The sequence below is a fragment of the Hyperolius riggenbachi genome, chromosome 12 (assembly GCF_040937935.1).
Source record: "Hyperolius riggenbachi isolate aHypRig1 chromosome 12, aHypRig1.pri, whole genome shotgun sequence".
NCBI classification, from domain to species: Eukaryota; Metazoa; Chordata; class Amphibia; order Anura; family Hyperoliidae; genus Hyperolius; species Hyperolius riggenbachi.
In genome coordinates, this window is record NC_090657.1 from 170902729 (window position 1) to 170923177 (window position 20449).

The 20449-nt window shown below is 44.9% G+C and overlaps 1 protein-coding gene across 11 annotated transcripts in view; it reads left to right on the plus strand.

Annotated features, from left to right (window-relative positions):
* The window catches only part of RTEL1 (regulator of telomere elongation helicase 1), a 441366-nt gene that overhangs the window by 266751 nt on the left and 154166 nt on the right, over positions 1–20449 (plus strand). For 9 of the 11 annotated variants that reach the window (XR_011025114.1, XR_011025113.1, XM_068262473.1 and 6 more), the window contains exons 29-31: positions 4712–4834; positions 4928–5038; positions 17177–17260. Coding sequence is in view for 9 of the 11 variants with exons in the window: in XM_068262473.1 (XP_068118574.1) it covers positions 4712–4834; positions 4928–5038; positions 17177–17260 (318 nt within the window). In the remaining 2 variants the exon portion in view is untranslated. The remainder of the gene's footprint in view (positions 1–4711; positions 4835–4927; positions 5039–17176; positions 17261–20449) is intronic. The other 2 variants (XM_068262470.1, XM_068262471.1) reach the window with 2 other exon arrangements.

The window sequence follows — 20449 nt, forward strand, 5'->3', positions numbered from 1 at the left end:
ATGGCGACAAAACTCATTGCTTTGCTTTGAAAATAATACAAGATTGTTGTTACCTGTGCCAAAAAAAACTGACATTTTCCGCATTTAAAAGACAATTTCCCTTTGAAACTTAAAAATCGTTTTTCTCAAAAACTATAAGGTCCTTTCGGAAAAAAATAGTTTCCTCTTATACCCACCCCCCCTGTCCACATACCCTGAAAATTTGGTCTATGTTACATGTAAGGAGGCTTTGCAAAGCAGGAAAGTTCGGGTCCCCATTGACTTCCATTATGTTCGGTGTTCGGCACGAACGTACCGAACATCGGGACACCGTTCGGCCGAACGTTCTCGAACCCGAACATCTGGATGTTCGCCCAACACTAGCACGATACTAGTTATCCTGGGCACGATACTAGCTAGCACGATACTAGCTATCCTGGGCACGATACTAGCTATCCTGGGCACGATACTAGCTATCCTGGGCACGATACTAGCTATCCTGGGCACGATACTAGCTATCCTGGACACTATACTAGCTATACTGGGCACTTTACAAGCTATACTGGGCATGATACTAGCTATCCTGGGCACTATACTAGCTATCCTGGGCACTATACTAGCTATCCTGGTCACTATACTAGCTATCCTGGGCACTATACTAGCTCTCCTGGGCACTATACTAGCTCTCCTGGGCACTATACTAGCTCTCCTGGGCACTATACTAGCTATCCTGGTCACTATACTAGCTATCCTGGGCACTTTACTAACTATACTGAGGCACTACCTTCCCATACTGGGCTATACTAGCTATACTGGGACACACTGGGGGGGATCATGCGGCCAGCATTTCCTACCCCCGGCTTATATGAGGGTCAATCATTTTTTCCTGGTTTTTCAGGCAAAAGTTAGGGGGTCGGCTTATATGCGGGTCGGCTTGCTTGCGAGTATATACGGTATTTATTGGTTTGGGTAAAAGTTATAGCGTTTACAAACTATGGTGCAAAAAGTGAATTTTCCCATTTTGAGGCATCTTTTCTGAGCACCTGTCATGTTTCATGAGGGGCTAGAATTCCAGGATAGTATAAATACCCCCCAAATGACCCCATTTTGGAAAGAAGACATCCCAAAGTATTCACTAAGAGGCATGGTGAGTTCATAAAAGATTTTATTTTTTGTCACAAGTTAGCGGAAAATGACACTTTGTGACAAAAAAAAATAAATAAAAAAAGTTTCTATTTCTGCTAACTTGTGACAAAAAAAATGAAATCTGCCACGGACTCACCATGCCCCTCTCTGAATACTTTGGGATGTCTACTTTCCAAAATGGGGTCATTTGTGGGGTGTGTTTACTGTCCTGGCATTTTGGGGGGGGGGGGGGGGGGGTGCTAAATTGTAAGCACCCCTGTAAAGCCTAAAGGTGCTCATAGGACTTTGGGCCCCTTAGCGCACCTAGGCTGCAAAAAAAGTGTCACACATGTGGTATCGCCATACTCAGGAGAAATAGTATAATGTGTTTTGGGGTGTATTTTTACACATACCCATCCTGGGTGGGAGAAATATCTCTGTAAATGACAATTTATTTTTTACACACAATTGTCCATTTACAGAGATATTTCTCCCACCCAGCATGGGTATGTGTAAAAATACACCCCAAAACACATTATACTACTTTTCCTGAGTACGGCGGTACCACATGTTTGGCACTTTTTTGCACCCTAACTGCGCTAAGGGGCCCAAAGTCCAATGAGTACCTTTAGGATTTCACAGGTCATTTTGCGACATTTGGTTTCAAGACTACGCCTCACGGTTTAGGGCCCCTAAAATGCCAGGACAGTATAGGAACCCCACAAATGACCCCATTTTAGAAAGAAGACACCCCAAGGTATTCAGTTAGGAGTATGGTGAGTTCATAGAAGATTTTATTTTTTGTCACAAGTTAGTGGAAAATGATACTTTGTGAAAAAAAACAATTGCTATACAAATCAATTTCTAAGTGATTTTGCAGCTCTAGTACTAACCAGAAACCACCAGCTTACCCTAAACCTTGCAGAACTTAAAAACGGCAAATCGCTAATCGCAATCTCTAATCACTTTTGCAATATCTAGCACTAAAATAAATTTGCTACTAAAATTGCTGGTAATTGCTGCTGAAATCTCTTTACAGAACGCTAGCAAAGTTGCTGAGCGACTGCGATTAGTGATCTGTTGTGGCTCATAGACCTTAAAGAGGATCTGTAACATGAAAAGATCCCCTGGGGGGTACTCACCTCGGGTGGGGGAAGCCTCCGGATCCTAATGAGGCTTCCCACGCCGTCCTCCATCCGTCAGGGGTCTCGCTGCAGCCCTCCGTGGAGTCCGTGCAGCGGTGACGTCAATATTTACCTTCCTGGCTCCAGCGCAGGCGCTCTGACGGCTGTCGGCTCCGAACTACACGGAAATACCCGATCGCCGTCGGGTCTGCTCTATTGCGCAGGCGCAAGTTTCCGGCGCCTGCGCAGTAGAGCGGACCCGAATGAGATCGGGTATTTCCGTGTAGTTCGGAACGGAAAGCCGCCACAGCGCCCCCGCTGGAGCCAGCAAAGGTAAATATTGAACTGACAGTCGGCACAGTCGCCGGCTGTTCGGAGGGCTGCGGCGAGACCCCCGTTGGATAGAGGACGGCGTGGGAAGCCTCATTAGGATCCGGAGGCTTCCCCCACCCGAGGTGAGTACCCCCCAGGGGATCTTTTTAATGTTACAGAGTCTCTTTAATGTTTACTGATATTATCAGCACTTCAGTAGTGGGGGGGGGGGAGGTTTAAAGAGATGCAAATGTATGTACATTTTTATGCAAACGTGTGCAGTTTGAAATGGACCAATCAATTTAAACCCAGGTTCAAAATGATTGGTCCTTTTTCAAGCTGCATATATTTGCATAATGTTTAGAAGTATTTGCATCTCATTGATGATCCCTATTCAGTAGCAGGAAGATAATATAGTGAGAGTCAGTTTTAGGACTGAAGGAGCAGTGGGGAAATGTTGAAAACACATTATTCAAGCAGGGATCAGCAAATGAAAATTACAGCTACTTTATTATCAGTCCAAGCATAGGGCAAAAGTTTGTGCTGTACATACTGGGGGTGACATGCCTTTACCATACTCTCCTTGGTGGTAACCCCAGGTCTGGCTCGGGGTGGAAAAAGGAAGCCATGAGTGGTAATCCTGAGCCTGACTCAGAGGTGAGTCTGTGCAGGGTCTGCTGCAGATCTTGTGGTATGATTTTTTTTCTGCTTTTAGGGTCTAAAAGCTTGTGAAAAAATTGTCCGGCTTTTAGACCCTAAAAGCCGGAAATACCGGTAATCCTACCGCCGAGAAGGTTAAAAAGGGGGTACAATAAATAAGGCAAGTATGTTACGTAATTGATCGGAGCCTTATTTTAACACCTCCCCCCCGCGACCCCCCAAAAAAGCGTTTCAATTACCTGAGCCCCCTTCAGCCATCCTGTGCCCTCGCAGTCACTCACGGCTCCTCCAGTGCCCCGCTGCCAGCTAGTTTCGTTTTTGCCAACTGGCCGGCCGGCTTCCTGGCCCCTGCGTCCTGTCCCAACGGCTGTGTCAATGCAGGACATGCGCATTAGCGCAAAAGCGCTGACACACGGACATGGGACACAGGGACACTTGTACTTTATTAGGTAGGATACTTTCAAACTTGTAGCTTGTTTTGGACTTTTATATATATTGTGTATCATTGTGGGGTGGAACTGCATTATGTGTATTTTATTTAGGCTATCTTAATAACCTAACCCTGCCCCATTGAACGGCCCAGGGACATAAAACTGGAATTGTTGGATAGTGCCACATGTGTGCCTATTTGTGCTACAAAAGTCCTTGTCGTATCATTTGTAGTTTTTGAGATATTTAAAGTTTTTTTTGTAAAGGTCAAAGGTTCACCCAGTGGTACAGTGTTGTGGTGGCGCTGAGTGTCCTTTTGGCGTTTATAAAAGCGTTAAGGCCTTGTTCCCACTATACGCGCTGCTGTGCACATTTCGGCAGCGCATATGATGTGTGACGTGCACAAATGGCAGAAGTGCATAGACAGCAATTCTGCCGTTCCCAACGTATGCGATACGCTATCACACTGCTGCCTGCATTTTTTCGGAAATCGCAGCGCTGACTAATTCACTGTAGTGAATGGGATCAGCGGCGCAGATGGCATGCGATTGTACGTGTTGTGTTCCAATCGCACGGCCATCTGCGCAAAATGATGTAAACGAGGACTCATACCTCAAAAGCTATAGATGGAACAAGGATTTTAGCAACACAAATGGGCACAAACACAGCACTACCCAACCATAGCGGTGTAATGTCTGTGCGCTGTTGTAAGGGGGGGGGGAGGTGACATCAGCATCTGGAAAAAAGTAATGTTATCTTCAAAACGAAAGCAGCCCAAATCTTTATTTTTGCGGCACAAGCATGGCACTAACCAAACCTGATTGATTTTTTTTTTTTATTAGTGACGACTGTAGGGAGGCCAACTTCATAAAGCCCTTTGAGACACATGTCTCCGGTGTTCACAATTTCCAAATTATGGTGATCAAACATTAAGCCTGACGTGTCCTGAATTTTACACCGTAGGCCAGACTCCTCCCCCAATTAATGCTGATGAAACAGAATGCTCTGAAATATGTTTCTGCCCTTTGTAAGACTTCCCGCCTCTCACATGCCCCCCTTTTTTTCTTGTTACTTTATCTCAGGCTTTTACCAGTTCATACGTCCCCATCACAAGAAAGAGTTTCACGCCGCCTGTGAGCAGCTTACCGGACACGGGTGCGGCTACAAGGCGGAGCATAGTATCCCACGGGAGGTGAGGGAGAAAGGTGAGCAGTTCAATGTGACTTCCCTTCTGATTGCTATGGTATCCAGTCCAACTTTATTAACCTCAGTTTTCTGGCTGACGTTTCATTCTCCAGCACAAGCTACTGAAGAGGCTGTTCAGTCTGACTTAAAGACAACCTTCTCTGAAGGGGCGGAGCAGCACTTAAATCACGGCGGGGGCCACATGAGCTCTGAGGCTCTGAAAGGTAAGAACTTGGTGTGCTAGAGGAATAAAGAGGAGGAAGACTGTAAACTTTTAAGGTCAAAAGACCCCTTAATGTAAAGGTTTCTGACAGAACTGCAAGGATCAGCGGGTGACGACGGCATTAACTCACCTGCTCGCCCATCAATCATTAGAGGCCTGAAACTCCACACCTTCCATCAACAAGACCGCTGCGGGCATTTATAGCCAAACTGTTCCGAAGCTCTGTGGCCTCCCCCACCTGTGTTGCCGCTCCCCCTCCCCCCAGCTTCCTTGCCGCCTATTGGTTTATGACAACACAGGGGTGTGTGGCCACAGAGTTTGGAACACTTTAGAAAGTTTAGAAGCACCATGGCGGTTTGGCCGAGGAGGGGTGGGGGGAGCGTCAGACCTCTTAATGATTTACGGGTGAACAGGTAAGTTATTCCAACTGTTATCTTCGTTATCTTTAATTGCATTTTTTTTTGTAACTTATATGGTACCTCTAACTCTGGTTCTCTATTTTTATCTAACTAATGTATTTTCCATGTTGTGTGAAACGGTGTATAATCAAAATTGTGGGGCAGCATGGTGGCGTAGTGGTTAGCGCTCTCGCCTTGCATCACTGGGTCCCCGGTTCAAATCCCAGCCAGGTCAATATCTGCAAGGAGTTTGTATGTTCTCCTCGTGTCTGTGTGGGTTTCCTCTGGGCACTCCGGTTTCCTCCCACATCCCAAAAACATACAGATAGGTCAAATGGCTTCCCCCTAAATTGGCCCTAGACTACAATACTTACACTACACAATATAGGCATATGACTATGGTAGGGACTAGATTGTGAGCTCCTCCGAGGGACAGTTAGTGACAAGACTATATATACTCTGTACAGCGCTGCAGAAGATGTTGGCGCTATATAAATACTAAATAATAATAATAAAATTAAAAGATTTATACATACCTGGGGCATCCTCCAGCCCCATCCGCACGGATTGCTCCCACGCTGCCGTCCTCAGTCTTCTCCCTCTTCGGTACCGGGTCCCGTAACTGCGGCCAGCCGCGACCAGTCTGCGCAAGCGCAGTGCGCTCTCCGACGAAGTATAGTACTGCCCAGGCTGTTACCGGAGCTGGAGAAGGCTGTGGACGGCGGCCTGGGAGCGATCCGTGCGGATGAGGCTGGAGGAAGGTATATATAAAGCTTTTAATTTTGATTATCTCTGGTACACTTTAAAGCTGTTGTGGGTTATAAAGCAAAGAACTGCTGTCTAGAAAGCTCACACTCTACCCTGTTGGCCAGCCAAGCTTCTCGCTTCCAGCTTCGATGGGATGCTGTTAAAGTTAAAATCTACAGCTAAGCTTATGTCATTGCGACTTTTATTTTTATTAAAAAAGCAATAAACATTCAATAGCCCTAAGGTTTAAACAAGAGACTAAAGAAAACAGAAAAGAACACGCCTGATTAAAAACATATAGTGAGAATGCAGATGGACCCCGTGTACAACCATTGGGCTCAAGGCAGGCACCGTGGCCAATCTAAGGGCTCTTGCACACTACATGCAATTCCAATTTGCGATTTTTAATCGGTATTGCGTGCTGTATATTTTTCAGCGGTTTTCTTCTTGTGTTGATAGCATCCAGGGAAAATTGGAATCGCACATCTGATTTGCAGTGTGCAGGGTGCCTAAATCTGGGTGTGTCTTGAGAGCATTGTGCAGTTAAACGTAAGCTCTGTTCACACTGGTGTCAGATTATGGCATTTTCCTGTCATTCCCATTACCGGGGAATGGCCGGAAAACACTGGAGAAAATGAAGACACCGGGACCCGCAACATTCACACTAGTTTTCAGAGCATACTACTTGTGATATTTTACAAACTACACTCTATTTTAAACTATGAAACCTAGCAGAGCCTTTTGAACTCCCCTACAGTAAGGTCTTACAAGAAACAGCGCGAGACAGATTGAAATAAGTGCTTCAGAAATGAGCACTGTAGCTGACCAAACTTGGTCGGAGAGCTCAGCGAAACTCTTTTGCATAGAAAACTGAAGTTTCTTAACTCTTCCTGTACTGGAAGCAGTATGAGACTCATATCTGTGCTACTAACAGAGCCGGAACAAGGTCCTCCAGCACCTAAGGCTGAGACACCGAAGTGCGCCCCTCCATCCCTCCCACTCCAGCCGTCACACACTGATTACCATTAGACTAGGAGGCGCCTCAGGGCCCCCAACCCCCCTAACACCTTAATCTCTAGTTATCTGGCTTGCAGTCACTGCCATGTATCCCCTTTTCTTATTTCTCTCTGCTTTACACCCAACAGGGGAATGATGAGTTGTGAGTCCCCACCTACACTGTGCCCTGAGGCTGGAGCCTCTCTTGCCTCTGCCTCGGCCTGGGCCTGGCTTCTAATGTTCTATTTCTTAGCTGTGCTGAACATACAATTCATTATATCATAAGTTTATTTTCACTTCAGATTCCCTTTAACCCTTTCCCTGCCAAGCATGTACTCGGGACGTTTTGGCAGGGAAGTGCTTAAGCTGCCAATAACGTACTAGGGGCTTGATTCATTAAGCTGCACTGCTAAAGCTGCGTGAAGGAGCGGCCACTATGCATGCCTTACATAGCAATGAGCACTGCTATGTAAGGCATGCATAATAGCCGCTCCTTCACATTAAGCTGTGCTGCTTTAGCAGTGCAGCTTAACCCTTTGGGGATCGGCTGCCTAACCCCCCTTAAGGACAAGGCCATTTTACATGCGGGGGGGGGGGGGCACATTTGGGGGGTCAGGCAGCCGGATCCCCATTATGGCTAGGAAGGTATGGTGTCCCCAGTGTAGGCAGGTGTCCCCCGTATTGCCAGCAGCCTTTACTCACCTTCCAGGCTCTAGCGATGAGCAGCTCTAACTCCACTCCACTCTAGCAGGCATCCCCGCTCGTACTGCTGCTAAGTTCCAGGTCATGACTTGATGAAGTCATCAAGCCGGGACCCGACACTGCAGAGCGCGCAGGGATGTTAGCCATTGAGTAGGGGGCAGCCATTGCACCGCTAATCCTGCCATCAGGGTTTTTACAAACAGTAACATGTTTGTCAGTACATGTAATTCTTAAAAAAAAAAAAAGACCGAAAAATATTTTTATTTCACTTTTTTTTAAACCTATTTCACTCAAAAATGTTGTTATATCTCCAGAAAAAGTACAACATTTTGTTTCAGTGTTCAAGCCCAATTCATGACATAAAAAAAAAAATATAACAGGTCCTATATCATGTAGGTTTTCTTGTCAAAAATAAAAAAAAGTAAACCTAGTGGGTGCAAAATGTCTAAAAACTGTTTGGCAGCAGATGTTCGCATTTTGGATAAATTGGTTGGCATGGAAAGGGTTAAAATTAGAGGGAAGCCCATGGATCTCTCAGAGCCTTCCCAGTTCTCTCTCCATGCACCCAATCCACCACCAGGATCCAGAGAAGTTCATCAACCAGCTTGCTCGAATACCTATTTGGCATTTACAAAAAGCTGCAAATAGTACTCAGTCGCGAAAATGCGAAGGCGATCGTAGTTTACAGTGCAAAGGGGCTATAACTACCGTGTTTACCCTAAAGTAAGACATCCCCTGAGAATAAGCCCTAGCAGGAATTCCTAGCATCCTTGAATTATAAGACATTCCCTGAATGTAAGCCCTACCTGGCAGCATCATAAAAGTTGGGGCACAAAAATATTCCAACCAATAACTTTTTCAAAAAGAGTGTTAATTGGTGCAAAAAGGATCAACTTTATTTATACAAAATTTAAGATATCACCCTGGATGCTATTACAGCAAATAAACCCCCCACAGACACAATTAAAACTCTAAAACAAGCAATAGAGTATTGGCTCACTAAATATATGACGTCATATTAGTAATAAAGCTATGGCAATATGAGTACTGGAACTATGCATGAGGCAATAAAGCGTATATGCAATTCATGGATGTAAAGGCAATTCCAGCAAAAGTCCATGTATCAGAGACCGTAATGCCTCTACTTGTCTCACATAAGAGAAATGAAAGTTCTTAGCAGCTTTTCCAAATATAAAGCATGAGGAAAAAGTGAACTTTTCCTTTTCCTTTTTAAAACCTGTGAAGTCCCAATCGCAGACTTAAAGGAATATGTAGATAGCATGCAAATAGCAGCAATGTTCCTCAAGCATAAAGAAAAGCCAGCAAGCAAGCAGTTTGTGGACAGATGATAGCCAGTCACAGGTATGAACTATGAAGGTCTATGCAGATTGCAAAGCGTGTGGATAAGCATCATTCATGGGCATATGTATGTCATATTACCTGCCCCTGTGTGCGTCCGTACATTCCAAAAGCGACACGCTGTTTGTTTCAAGCTGAAGGTTCCAATGAGGTGTCACTGAGTAATCCTCCACTGACTGGCAGCCATAAAGATACGTACTGGTCCGACGTCTTACTCTACTTGAGAGCAAACGGCAAACTGTCCAGCGTGCAGCGGGGTAGACGAGGCGTGTGCCGGCAAGCCTGTGACCGTCGGATGCCGGTCCTCGCACATTGACGCTGACCAGTAGGGTGTGACGTCAGAGCCTCTTAACTCCGCCCACCGACCGGTTTCGCGCATGCGCGCTTCATCAGGGTGTGACTTGAGTACAGTGCAAATGGTCTTTATAAGTCTCTCGCTCCAGCTCCACCCACCAAGGGTTGGGCTGAGGTACATGGATGCCGCCCCCACACCAGAGCACTGTAGAGATCAATAGTATGCTTCTAAATATAGTGAGGTGAGGGAAAACAACGAGACAAGAACCACCGTGGTCTATGCTGGCAAGACAAGTATCTAAAGTAAGATAAAAGAATGGAATATAAGGAGTGCTTATTACAACTACTGGACATCTATTTACCTATATTCGTTAACGTATTTATTATTTTCTTATGTGGCTAATATCAGGAGAAATAGTTCATAAACAGTAAATTACAATAGGAAGGGGGGGGGGGGAAGCATATCATCTAGAAGAAACACTGTAGCCCAAAATCTGCATTATGGCCCAAAGGGGCCAAAGTGCGTAACTTATATATCCAGCTGCATTCCTTTTGTTTTAGGATCCTATCGAAATCCCCCCTTCTCGGTGAGATATTGAGTTTGTAGATTCCCCTGACCTTTGACCCCACCAGATCACCTCCATAAAAATCTTTATAATGTTGCGCTAGTGGGGTTGTGTATTCAGGATCTTTAGCATTTCGCATATGCTCCCCTATCCTAGCCCGCAAAGGGCGTGTCGTTTTCCCGACATAATGGGTACCACAAGGGCAGGTGAGCATATATACAACTCCCTCTGTTGCGCAATTGAGAAAGGACTGTATCTGGTAGGATCTCTGCCCAAGGGAATCGGCAAACTCTTTGGTGCGATCTACTAGTGGGCACACCTGACAATGTCCACATCTATACATTCCATTAGGTATTGATCTTCCCAACCATGTAGTGGGGGTGGTTCTCCTAAACTCACTTTGAACTAATTGGTTTCTAAGGGAAGGGGCCCTCTTGGCTGTTAAGTGAGGATAATCTCCGACTAGAGAACGGATCTCAGGAGATGCAGTGAGTACTGGCCAATGCCTGGCAAGAATTTCTCTCATACTCCCCAATGGCTCCCATAAGGGGTTGGGATTCTTAACATTGCTCTCTCCTGAGACCTCGCCAGAGGAGCAGCCCCACGTTTGTCTGTTATCAGCAGACTTGTCCTATCAAGACTCCAGGCTCTCTTCAAGGCCTTCTTCAGGACTTTATGGGGATAGCCCCTATCCCTAAATCGCAAGTACATCTCCCTTGATTCCTTTACAAAGAGATCGTTTGAACTGCAATTGCGGCGTAACCCCACTGGCAGCAGCCCACATGACACCAGCAAGTCACGCTCAATACAAAGCCTGGATACAGGAGAGCAGCAGTATAATGTGAGTTTTACAGTCCTGTACATGTGTGTCAGGCAATTTGTTTTTTGTTGTTGGAGCCAGCCCTCCTGATCTGTCGTGATAAGCATCAGCAGCATTTCACCTTTTCCCAGGACACACAGCTTATCCTATCATAGCTCTGGGGAGCCTGACAGAGTTCTCTGCCTGCAAGAAATAGACTCTTACCCACATGATCAGCAGAATCAGTTTCTTGTAAGTGAGAGCCAATATCTGCAAACCACAAGCTCTGTGTATGCTGCTTGTGTTTCAGCATGGCATGCAGTGTATACATTTTGTATAGGAAAACTACCAGTGTTTCCCCAAAAAATAAGACATCCCCTGAAAATAAGCCCTAGCTTAGACAGTGTCTTATTTTCGGGGAAACATGGTATTTTCACAAGCAAAAAGTCACAAACAGTCATCAGTGCCACACAGCCAGACATGAAGTCATCAAATACAAAGACTTAAGGTAATCATAGTATGTGTAATATACAGTGGGCCTTGCATCAATGATTCACAGTATGGATAAGCGGGGCAGACAGGAAGTAGAGGAACAGAGGCAAGGACTCATAGGTCAGATAACAATAGATATGCACTGTATATATATTTATAGCTTATGCTAATCTAACAGTCTTTACGTACAAAAGTATATGAGGGCGGTAAATGCCTGACACACATTCCACATTTATATTGGTGTCCTCATGTGGTTAACAGCGGGGGATAACTAGATATTTGCTGCATGACATCGTAATCTATGTGAGATTAGGCCATCTGACCTAGGACAGCTGTTCCAAAAATGGTCATACAGTATATACTAGGCCAGTGATGGTTAACCTTGGCACTCCAGCTGTGACAAAACTACAAATCCCATCATGCCTCTGCCTCCCCGAGTTATGCTTAGAGCTGTCAGAGTATTGCAATGCCTTATGGGACTTGTAGTTCCACCACAGCTGGAGTGCCAAGGTTATCCATCACTGTACTAGGCTTTATATTAACCTTTACTTCAGAAGTAGAGACTCTGTATGCATATCTGAGCTAAAATGTGACATAAGATATTGTCTGAAGACCCTTTCTGTTTTCCAGCACCGCAAGGTTCTTTTTTTTGTCTGATGCTGTTTTAAAGTGAACCCGATGTGAGAGTGATATGGAGGCTTCCATATTTTTTTTTTAAACAATACTAGTTGGCTGGCAGTCCTGCTGATCCATTTGGCTGCAGTAGTGAACTGAATTGCACCAGAAACAAGCATGCAGCTAATTGTCAGAAACCGCTGATCTGCTGCATGCTTGTTCAGGGTCTGTGATTGAAAGTATTAGAGGCAGAGGATCGGCAAGACTGCCAGGCAACTGGTATTGCTTAAAAAGAAATAAATATGGCAGTCTCCATAACATTCCCACCTCGGGTTCCCTTTAAAGAGACTCTGAAGCGAGAATAAATCTCGCTTCAGAGCTCAAAGTTAGCAGGGGCACGTGTGCCCCTGCTAAACCGCCGCTATCGCGCCGCACAAAGGGGGTCCCTTCACCCCCAAACCCACCCCAGCACGACTTGGTCGTGCATTTGGTCACTCCTGGAGGCAGGGCTAACGGCTGCAGCCCTGCCTCCAGTCGCGTCTGTCAGCGGCGCATCGCCGCCTCTCCCCCACCCCTCTCAGTGAAGGAAGACTGAGAGGGGCGGGGGAGAGGCGGAGATACGCGCTGACAGACGCGCGTGGGGCAGGGCTGCGGCGGTTAGCCCTGCCCCAACCAGGAAGCGCTCCCCCGCATTACGGAGGGGGATTTGGGGGTGAAGGGACCCCCGTTAAGCCGCGCTATAGCGGCGTTTTAGCTGGGGCACACATGCCCCTGCTAACTCTGAGGTCTGAAGCGAGATTTATTCTCGCTTCAGTCTCTCTTTAATGCTGCATACACACCATGAGTTTCCGCGTCGCACGCGGCCGTCGATACGCGTCGATTCGATTATTTCCGAACATTTCCGAACGAATTTCGATGATTTTTAGGTCGAATGCCATGTAAAGTATGGCAAATCGACCTAACGATCCATCGAAACTTGAATCGGACATGTCGGAAATAATCGAATCGACGCGTATCGACGGCCGCATCGAACGCGGAAACGCATGGTGTGTATCCAGCATAAAGCTGGCCACACATTCCAGCAGGGAAACTCTTGAAAATCGATCCAACCACAGAGATGCACTGTTTGATGCAGTGAAACTCTATTGGCCATTTATCTGCCGCCACATCCCTTCAACCTAGGTTTTCAATCCGATCGATAACTTAATTGATTTTTGGTATAAATCGACCAAACATTTCAAGGAATCGATAACCATCCGATTCGATCAGACTGTGCAGGAAATCAAATGGGAAAATCAGTGTTACCTTAAACCACACCTAAAGTGAAAGGGATATGGAGGCTGCCATATTTATTTCCTTTTAAACAATACCAGTTGCCTGGCAACCCTGCTGATCATCTGCCTCTAATACTTTTAGCCGTAGACCCTGAACAAGCATGCAGATCAGAGGTTTCTGACAAGATTAGCTGCACGCTTGTTTCACGTGTGTGATTCATACACTTCTGATGCAGATTAGCCCAGCAACTGGTATTGTTTAATATGAAACAAATATGGCAGCCTCCATATACCTCTAACTTCAGGTTTCCTTTAAGTCTTTTTTTCCTATACAGTATTTACTTATTACCATCAAGTCAGAGTAGTGGGGGGATTCATGCATTGGGTGCTAGGAGGTTAGATTTCCTGTTGCTAGCTGTTGGATTGATGTGGCTGTGTAAAATGTATAACCTATAGCCTTGCTATACACCAGTGGATCTGGATGGGAGTCTGGCTCTCAGGGCCATAAAGAGATGATTTGCATATTTGGGAGTGATGCATCATGGGAAACTACAGTCACTCATTTACAGCTGAATTATTGCAAATAACTTCTCTTTTAAAAAAAAAGCCAAAATAATATTTAGCACAATTAGCATCAGGTCATTTAGTTAAAGAGAACCCGAGGTGGGGTTCTAAGAATATCCGCACACAGAGGCTGGGTCTGCCTATACAGTCCAGCCTCTGTTGCTATGTAGTGTCCCCCCAGGCCCCCCCTGCGCTCTGCTATGCCCCCATAAATCACAGCCGCGTTGTCGACAGGCAGTGTAGTGTCACTCTCGCCTCTCCCCCTGCCTCCTGCATAGCTCCAGTCCCCACCCGCGTCCCTTCCCTCCCCGCTGATTGGAGGGAAGGGACGCGGGCGGTGACCGGAGCTATGCAGGAGGCGGGGGGGAGCGGCGAGAGTGACACTACACTGCGTATCGACAGTGCGGCTGTGATTTATGGGGGCATAGCAGAGCGCGGGGGGGGGGGCTGGGGGGACACTACATAGCATCAGAGGCTAGACTGTATAGGCAGACCCAGCCTCAGTGTGCGGATATCATTCTTAGAACCCCACCTCTAGTTCTCTTTAAAGCCGACCTGAACTTAAAACTTCATCTCTGCTCTTAAAAATAAGCAACAGCATAATAACATTTAAAGAAAAAACATCTTTGTTACAGCCGATACTAATCCTGCAATAAATCACTGTCTACTTCCTGCTTTCATGGAAGCAGACATAGGGTTAACATCCTGTGTTTATAAATAAGCTACTCTATTGAGGCAGCCAGCTGACTGACACAGCTGAGTCATCAAATTTCAGTTGTGATCAGTCACAGATGAGGGGGAATTAGACAGGCTAAACTCTCTAAATCCATACTTGGTTCAATTCTCTATGTTTTACTTCTGTCCTGTGCAAAACTTCAGGTCCACTTTAAAGGGAATCTGAAGCGAAAATAAACTTGTGATATAATGAATTGTATGTGTAGTACAGATAACAAATAGAACTTTAATAGCAAAGGTATGAGTCTTTTATTGTTTCCAGTACAGAAAGAGTTAAGAAACTTCAGTTGTTATCTATGCAAAAGAGCTTCTCTCAGCTCTCCGACTAATTTAGTCAGAGCACACAAAGTTCTGGAGTGGCACACCTTACCTGAGTGTCGGGTGCAACGTCACCAAAATGACAATGATATCAAGCAGAGTTTGGTTCGCACGCCTTTATTCCAATGCAGTTTAATACGTTTATTGCATAAGTGCTTCAGAAAATAGCACCTATACGTATGTCTGCACTTTTCTGAAGAAGGGGACCCTCCGTGGCCCTGAAACAATTGTCAAGCTTGTGCTGACTTATGCAATAAATGTATAATCTGCATTGGAATGAAGGTGTGCAAACTCAGCTCTGCTTGATATAATTTAGTCAGAGAGCAGTGCTATTTTCTGAAGCACTTATATATCAAAGAAACAGTGAAAGACAACTTCAGATAAGATTTTACTGCAGGTAAGTTCAAAGGGTCATTAGCTCTGTTCCATAGTTTAAAATGCAGAGTGTAGTGTGTAAACTGCAAATATTAGAGAATGATGCAATGTTATGCAAAAAAAAGCTATATAATTGAAAATAAAAATATCAGACTCTGTGCAAAAAAGGCTGTGTGAAAAAAAAAATCTGGTCGGGAAAATATTGCATTCGATATTTTAGACTTTTGTGTGCTAATGCATAAAAATGTTCACAGTTGTGGCAGAAGTTCGGTGGATTACCGAGGCCCATTGACAAAATCATGTTAGTAACAGCAGGAGAGAGCTTTTCCGTGCATTGAGGGCATTACAATAGAAAAGGCATCCCAGACATCCCCAGACTTGTCTGTAAAGCCCCATTCGCACGCTCAACAGCAGTCTTTTATGCAGCACAATTGTCAAAAAGCTTTTGTAGTGAGACAAGTTGAAGCAACTAAAAAAAGTATTTTGCTATTGTTCAAAAAGTTGATAAGACTGATAAGAAGTCAATCCAACAGTTGGATTGACTTCTTATCAGCTTTTTGAACAATAGCAAAATACTTTTTTTAGTTGCTTCAACTTGTCTCACAGCAAAAGCTGTTTGACAATTGTGCTGCATAAAAGACCGCTGTTGAGCGTGTGAATGTGGCTTTACATAGACTCCGCACTCTTTTCACCACTTTAAAGCAGTCTGTATTATTTCCTGCCTTTACAGCATGTTGTAGGGTTTATGCATTGACATTTACTGACACGTGTTGAGGTATTTACCGCACAAGTCGGTAATTTACTTCACTGCTCGGGAATTTTAGCTTTTGTTGCGGTAACTGCTTTTATGAATTGACATTTCCCTAAGTGCTCGGTAAAGTCAGCGGTTTTCTGCATTACTGAATGCGGTGATGCTTTATGAATCGATCCCCATGACACACGTTTCGGAGAATCGTTGTAAGGCCTGACAGGTTATGTTCCCAATCGGTCTCTATGCCCCAATCTAGTGCCGCAGCTCTGAGCTCGGCCCACGTCTTCACCTATAGACAGGTCCCTGCTGGAACAGGACACTAAATATGTCTCCTGACTTCGGTTACCCCCAGGACTTAACGTGCAAGGCATACACACTGAAGTAGAGAGAACAGCAACCTGCTAGGACCCCACTAAGGCTAGTAACACATTTCAGATAGTTCATAAGTATCACAAAGGGCAATTACCTTGATTCAGGAAGATGAGGCCCTCCTTGTCGATTGCCAGTAATGACTGATGTATGGGGATCAGGCTGTGAGGGATCCAGGCAAATGTCAGAGTGTTCATGCAAGTCCACATGCAACATTATTCAACAGGCAGTGAAGGCTTCAGGCAAGGAAAGCGTTCATGCAAGGTTATTCAATATGCAAGGATTAGTTCAGGCTTATTAAGAGTGTCCAGTAACTTAGCAAAGGTCAGTCCAGACAGCAAGCAAGGGTTCTCCAAGAAACAAGGCAGAGGTCAGTCCAGGCAGCAGGCAAGGATTATCCAGGAAACAAAGCAGAGGTTGGTCCATGCAGCAGGCAAGGGTTATCCAGGAACAAGACATAGGTTAATCACAGCAGACAGGAATCATCAATACAAGCCAAAGATCAAGATCAAGTAATATCAATAAGTGAGTGCTCACCCAGCAACTAGCCAAAGCTATGCTTATCAGGGGCGATGACTGGGAGCACTCTGCAGGTTTAAATACAACTTTCAACCAATCAGTGGCCGGCCATACTCCGCACATCCAATCACACATCGTTTAGCCTACCTAGGTGTCAGCTGTAACGACAGCTGACACTGTGCTGTCAGCTGACTATTGTTTACATTTGCCGAGGGTGTATTGCGAACGCGTCCTCCGCCTATCAACATGTGCGGTTTGTGTTTCAGCAGTGAGGTCATCAGTGGGGAACAAGTGCCAAGACCCGGAAGCGGCGGATTCCGCCCGGATATCGGCGGAAACGTCAAGATCAGGCAAGTTCCTTATAATCGTCTCATAGCTGTGCATTGTAGTTTGCAGCCTATTTCTCAGTAAACACACTTATGTAAGACTTCTCGCGCCCAAGCCGAGCGCTGCAGATCAAAGGTGTTTACTGACCTGAGGAAGCGGGCTGAGACCCGTGAAACGCGTTGTCTACACATAAACTTGTTTGTATAAAATAAAGAACTTTTTGCACCCTATATGAGTCTAAAAGAGAGGTAAGCCACCTCATTTTTTACACACGTATGTCAACACTACACCTCAAGGGCGCCTCCTTTAAAAGTCTATCCAGTCTAGTTACACACCCCCAAGTGAGGTGATATTCCCCTCAAATCAGCTATTCCAGTAGATAAAGAGGAACAGCAAAGGAGAGCGACCGCCCAGCTCCAGGAGGATCCGGGATACCGAGCGGAGACGTTTTTTTTCCCCGCATGCGCATACAGTGGTTGCTAGGGAAGCAACCCGACATTGTGAGTATTATCACTCACGATACTAATATTCAATTTGTTAACGATACTGCACCATCAGGCTCCTGTTCTCCCTGAAACCCACAGATCCTGAGACGCCCGAATATAGAGAGGGATTTTCAGACTGACCCAACCCACCAACACTTATGTAAGGTTCACACTGTTCCTTTGATCATGCCAAGTTTATAGAGTTAATGTTCCCTATTTGTCACATATTAATCTTCACCATAAGTAGTAAGCTGGCCCTGGGGACTTCAGCTCTCCTTCACTGGTGAATCATTGTCTGGTTATATAATTAATTACAAAGCTGCTGTTTTTTTTTTTTTTTTTTTTAATTTAGTTTTGCTTTTCATTAGAACAAGGAATGGTTGTAGATTTTAGCTTGTGTCATGTCTGTTCCCACGGACAGATTATTTCCCCTAACTTCTCACTTAAAGGGGATCCGAGATGAAAAACTAACTATAACAAGTAACTTGTCTATATATCTTATCTAAAGTTTAGATAGTTTACACAGCATATCTAGCTGCAAAAGTTTAAAAAGTGTATGATTATTTATTCCAATAATACAATGAGGGCAGCCATGTTCTTTGTGTCATATTGTCACAGGCTAAGGGCTAGAGATGGTATTGGCTTTCTTGTGTGTAAATTCAGTCCCCTCTCCTTCTCCCTCCTCCCTCCGCCTTTGAAATCAATGGCTAGTAACACCTCCCCCTCCTCCTGCCCAGACTGAGCTCCTGTAAGCACTTGCTATTGTCTGAAAATGTCTTGGCGCTCTGAAAAGCTGTGGGTGAGGCTTGTTTAGTTTATAGGGAATTAAAGTATTAAAACAAAAACAAAAAAGTATTTGGCTTGAGGAGTGCCCTATAAACTATAGGAAAGGGACACAATTATGCAATGAGTAAAAGTTTATCCCGGATCCACTTTAAAGGGAACCCAAACTGAGAAGGATATGTTGTTTTTTTTTCCCTTTTAAAAAGAGTACCGGTTGCCTGACTATCCTGCTGATCTTGTGTCTCTAATACTTTTAGCCACAGCCCCTGAACAAGCATGCAGATCAGGTGCTCTGACTGAAGTCAGACTGGAATAGCTGCATGCTTGTTTCAGGTGTGTGATTCAGCCACTATTGCAGCTAATGAGATCAGCAGGACTGCCAGGCAACTGGTATTGTTTATAAGGAAACATCCATATCCCTCTCAGTTAAGGTTCCCTTTAGGCTGGTTTCACACCAGGACGTTGCGTCTTAGGGGACGTTATGGTCGCACAACGTGCCCCTAACGCAACGCCTGGTGCTCTCTGCTTTGGATGTCAAAGTGAGCTGCATTGTGCAGCTCACTCTGGCGTCCGTGATGCGCACTCTTGGACGCATGCGGCATCACGTGGTCCCGCCGGCCAATCGCCGCACAGAGCGGCCGCTCCAAGAAGTAAACACTGCACATCACTGAGTGCAGTGAATATTCATTAGCCATGTGCTTGGCCGCTCTCCGCTCCTCCTCAACGTTACTGAGCATGTGCAAACAGTCTAACGCGGCTCTGCCGCTTACAAAGTACTGCATGCAGTACGTTATATTATGGCGCAGCGTTACACTGTAACGCAACGTGGGCACTGTGAACAGCCCATTGATTTTTCATTGCTGTGCGGTGGGGTGCGTTACAGGCTGCTCTAACGTGCGCCTGTAACGTCCCACTGTGAAACCAGCCTTAAGGTGGCCACACACCATACAATTAAAAGATCAATTTTTTCAATTCAATAATTATGATCGGTTGTGCCAAAAAATCGAGTGCTATCCTTTGTTTTTGATCGAGAAATCGTATTTCCCATTTTTTTTTCGATTTCTGGAGATTTGACATGTTGGAAATTTCAGACCAACTTTATCAAGAATTGTATGGTGTGTGATGGATGGTCAATGACTTGTTGTACAGTTCCAATCACTTTTTTTCTGAGCTTTCAATTATTTTATTCATGATTGGGGAAAATTGATTGCTATTCTTGAATTGAACAGATATTTAAAAAATTGTATGGTGTGTGGCCACCTTTACCCTTCTTAGGAAGTTTTCTTTATTTAATAGAGCATATCCAATAAACAGCTGGCTATGGAGCCCTGAGCTATACTTTACCTTGTAGCCCACAAAATATGCAAGTGATTGTACTGTACCTCCAATGGGAGGACAGAGTTGCTTCTTTGCAGCAGAGAATGTACCAGAGCATGCTGAGCCATTTCTAGGAAAACTTCTGATACAGTAAACTAGTTTTCCTGGTCCATTGGAGTTTACTATAACAAGATTATATTTTAAACCAAACAATACAGAAAAATCCGGTGCACAGGTCCTTTAAAGCATAGTTTACCTACTATATCCAGAGGGAAGACAGGTTGTCTAATACAACCATTTAGAACAAAAATGATGCAACCGTTACTCCATGAACTATATGCAAAAACGTATTTAATGGTAGAAAAAACGATGATAAGATGAACACTCCACATACACAAACCTCCTCTAAAAACATGAACTTGGGCTGATAAAACAGGAGCGCTCCTCGTCCAGACACCGCACTTGTATAACCACAACTCACATACACCTTGATGGGCCGATCCCAACAGGCATGTGTGTGCAGTACTCTAGTGACGTTGCAGAATCACTCTGGACAGTCTTAATAAACTGACAAAAATTAGGCTTCCTTTCTCCAACACCAATCCATGCTTATTCCCAGCCAAACAG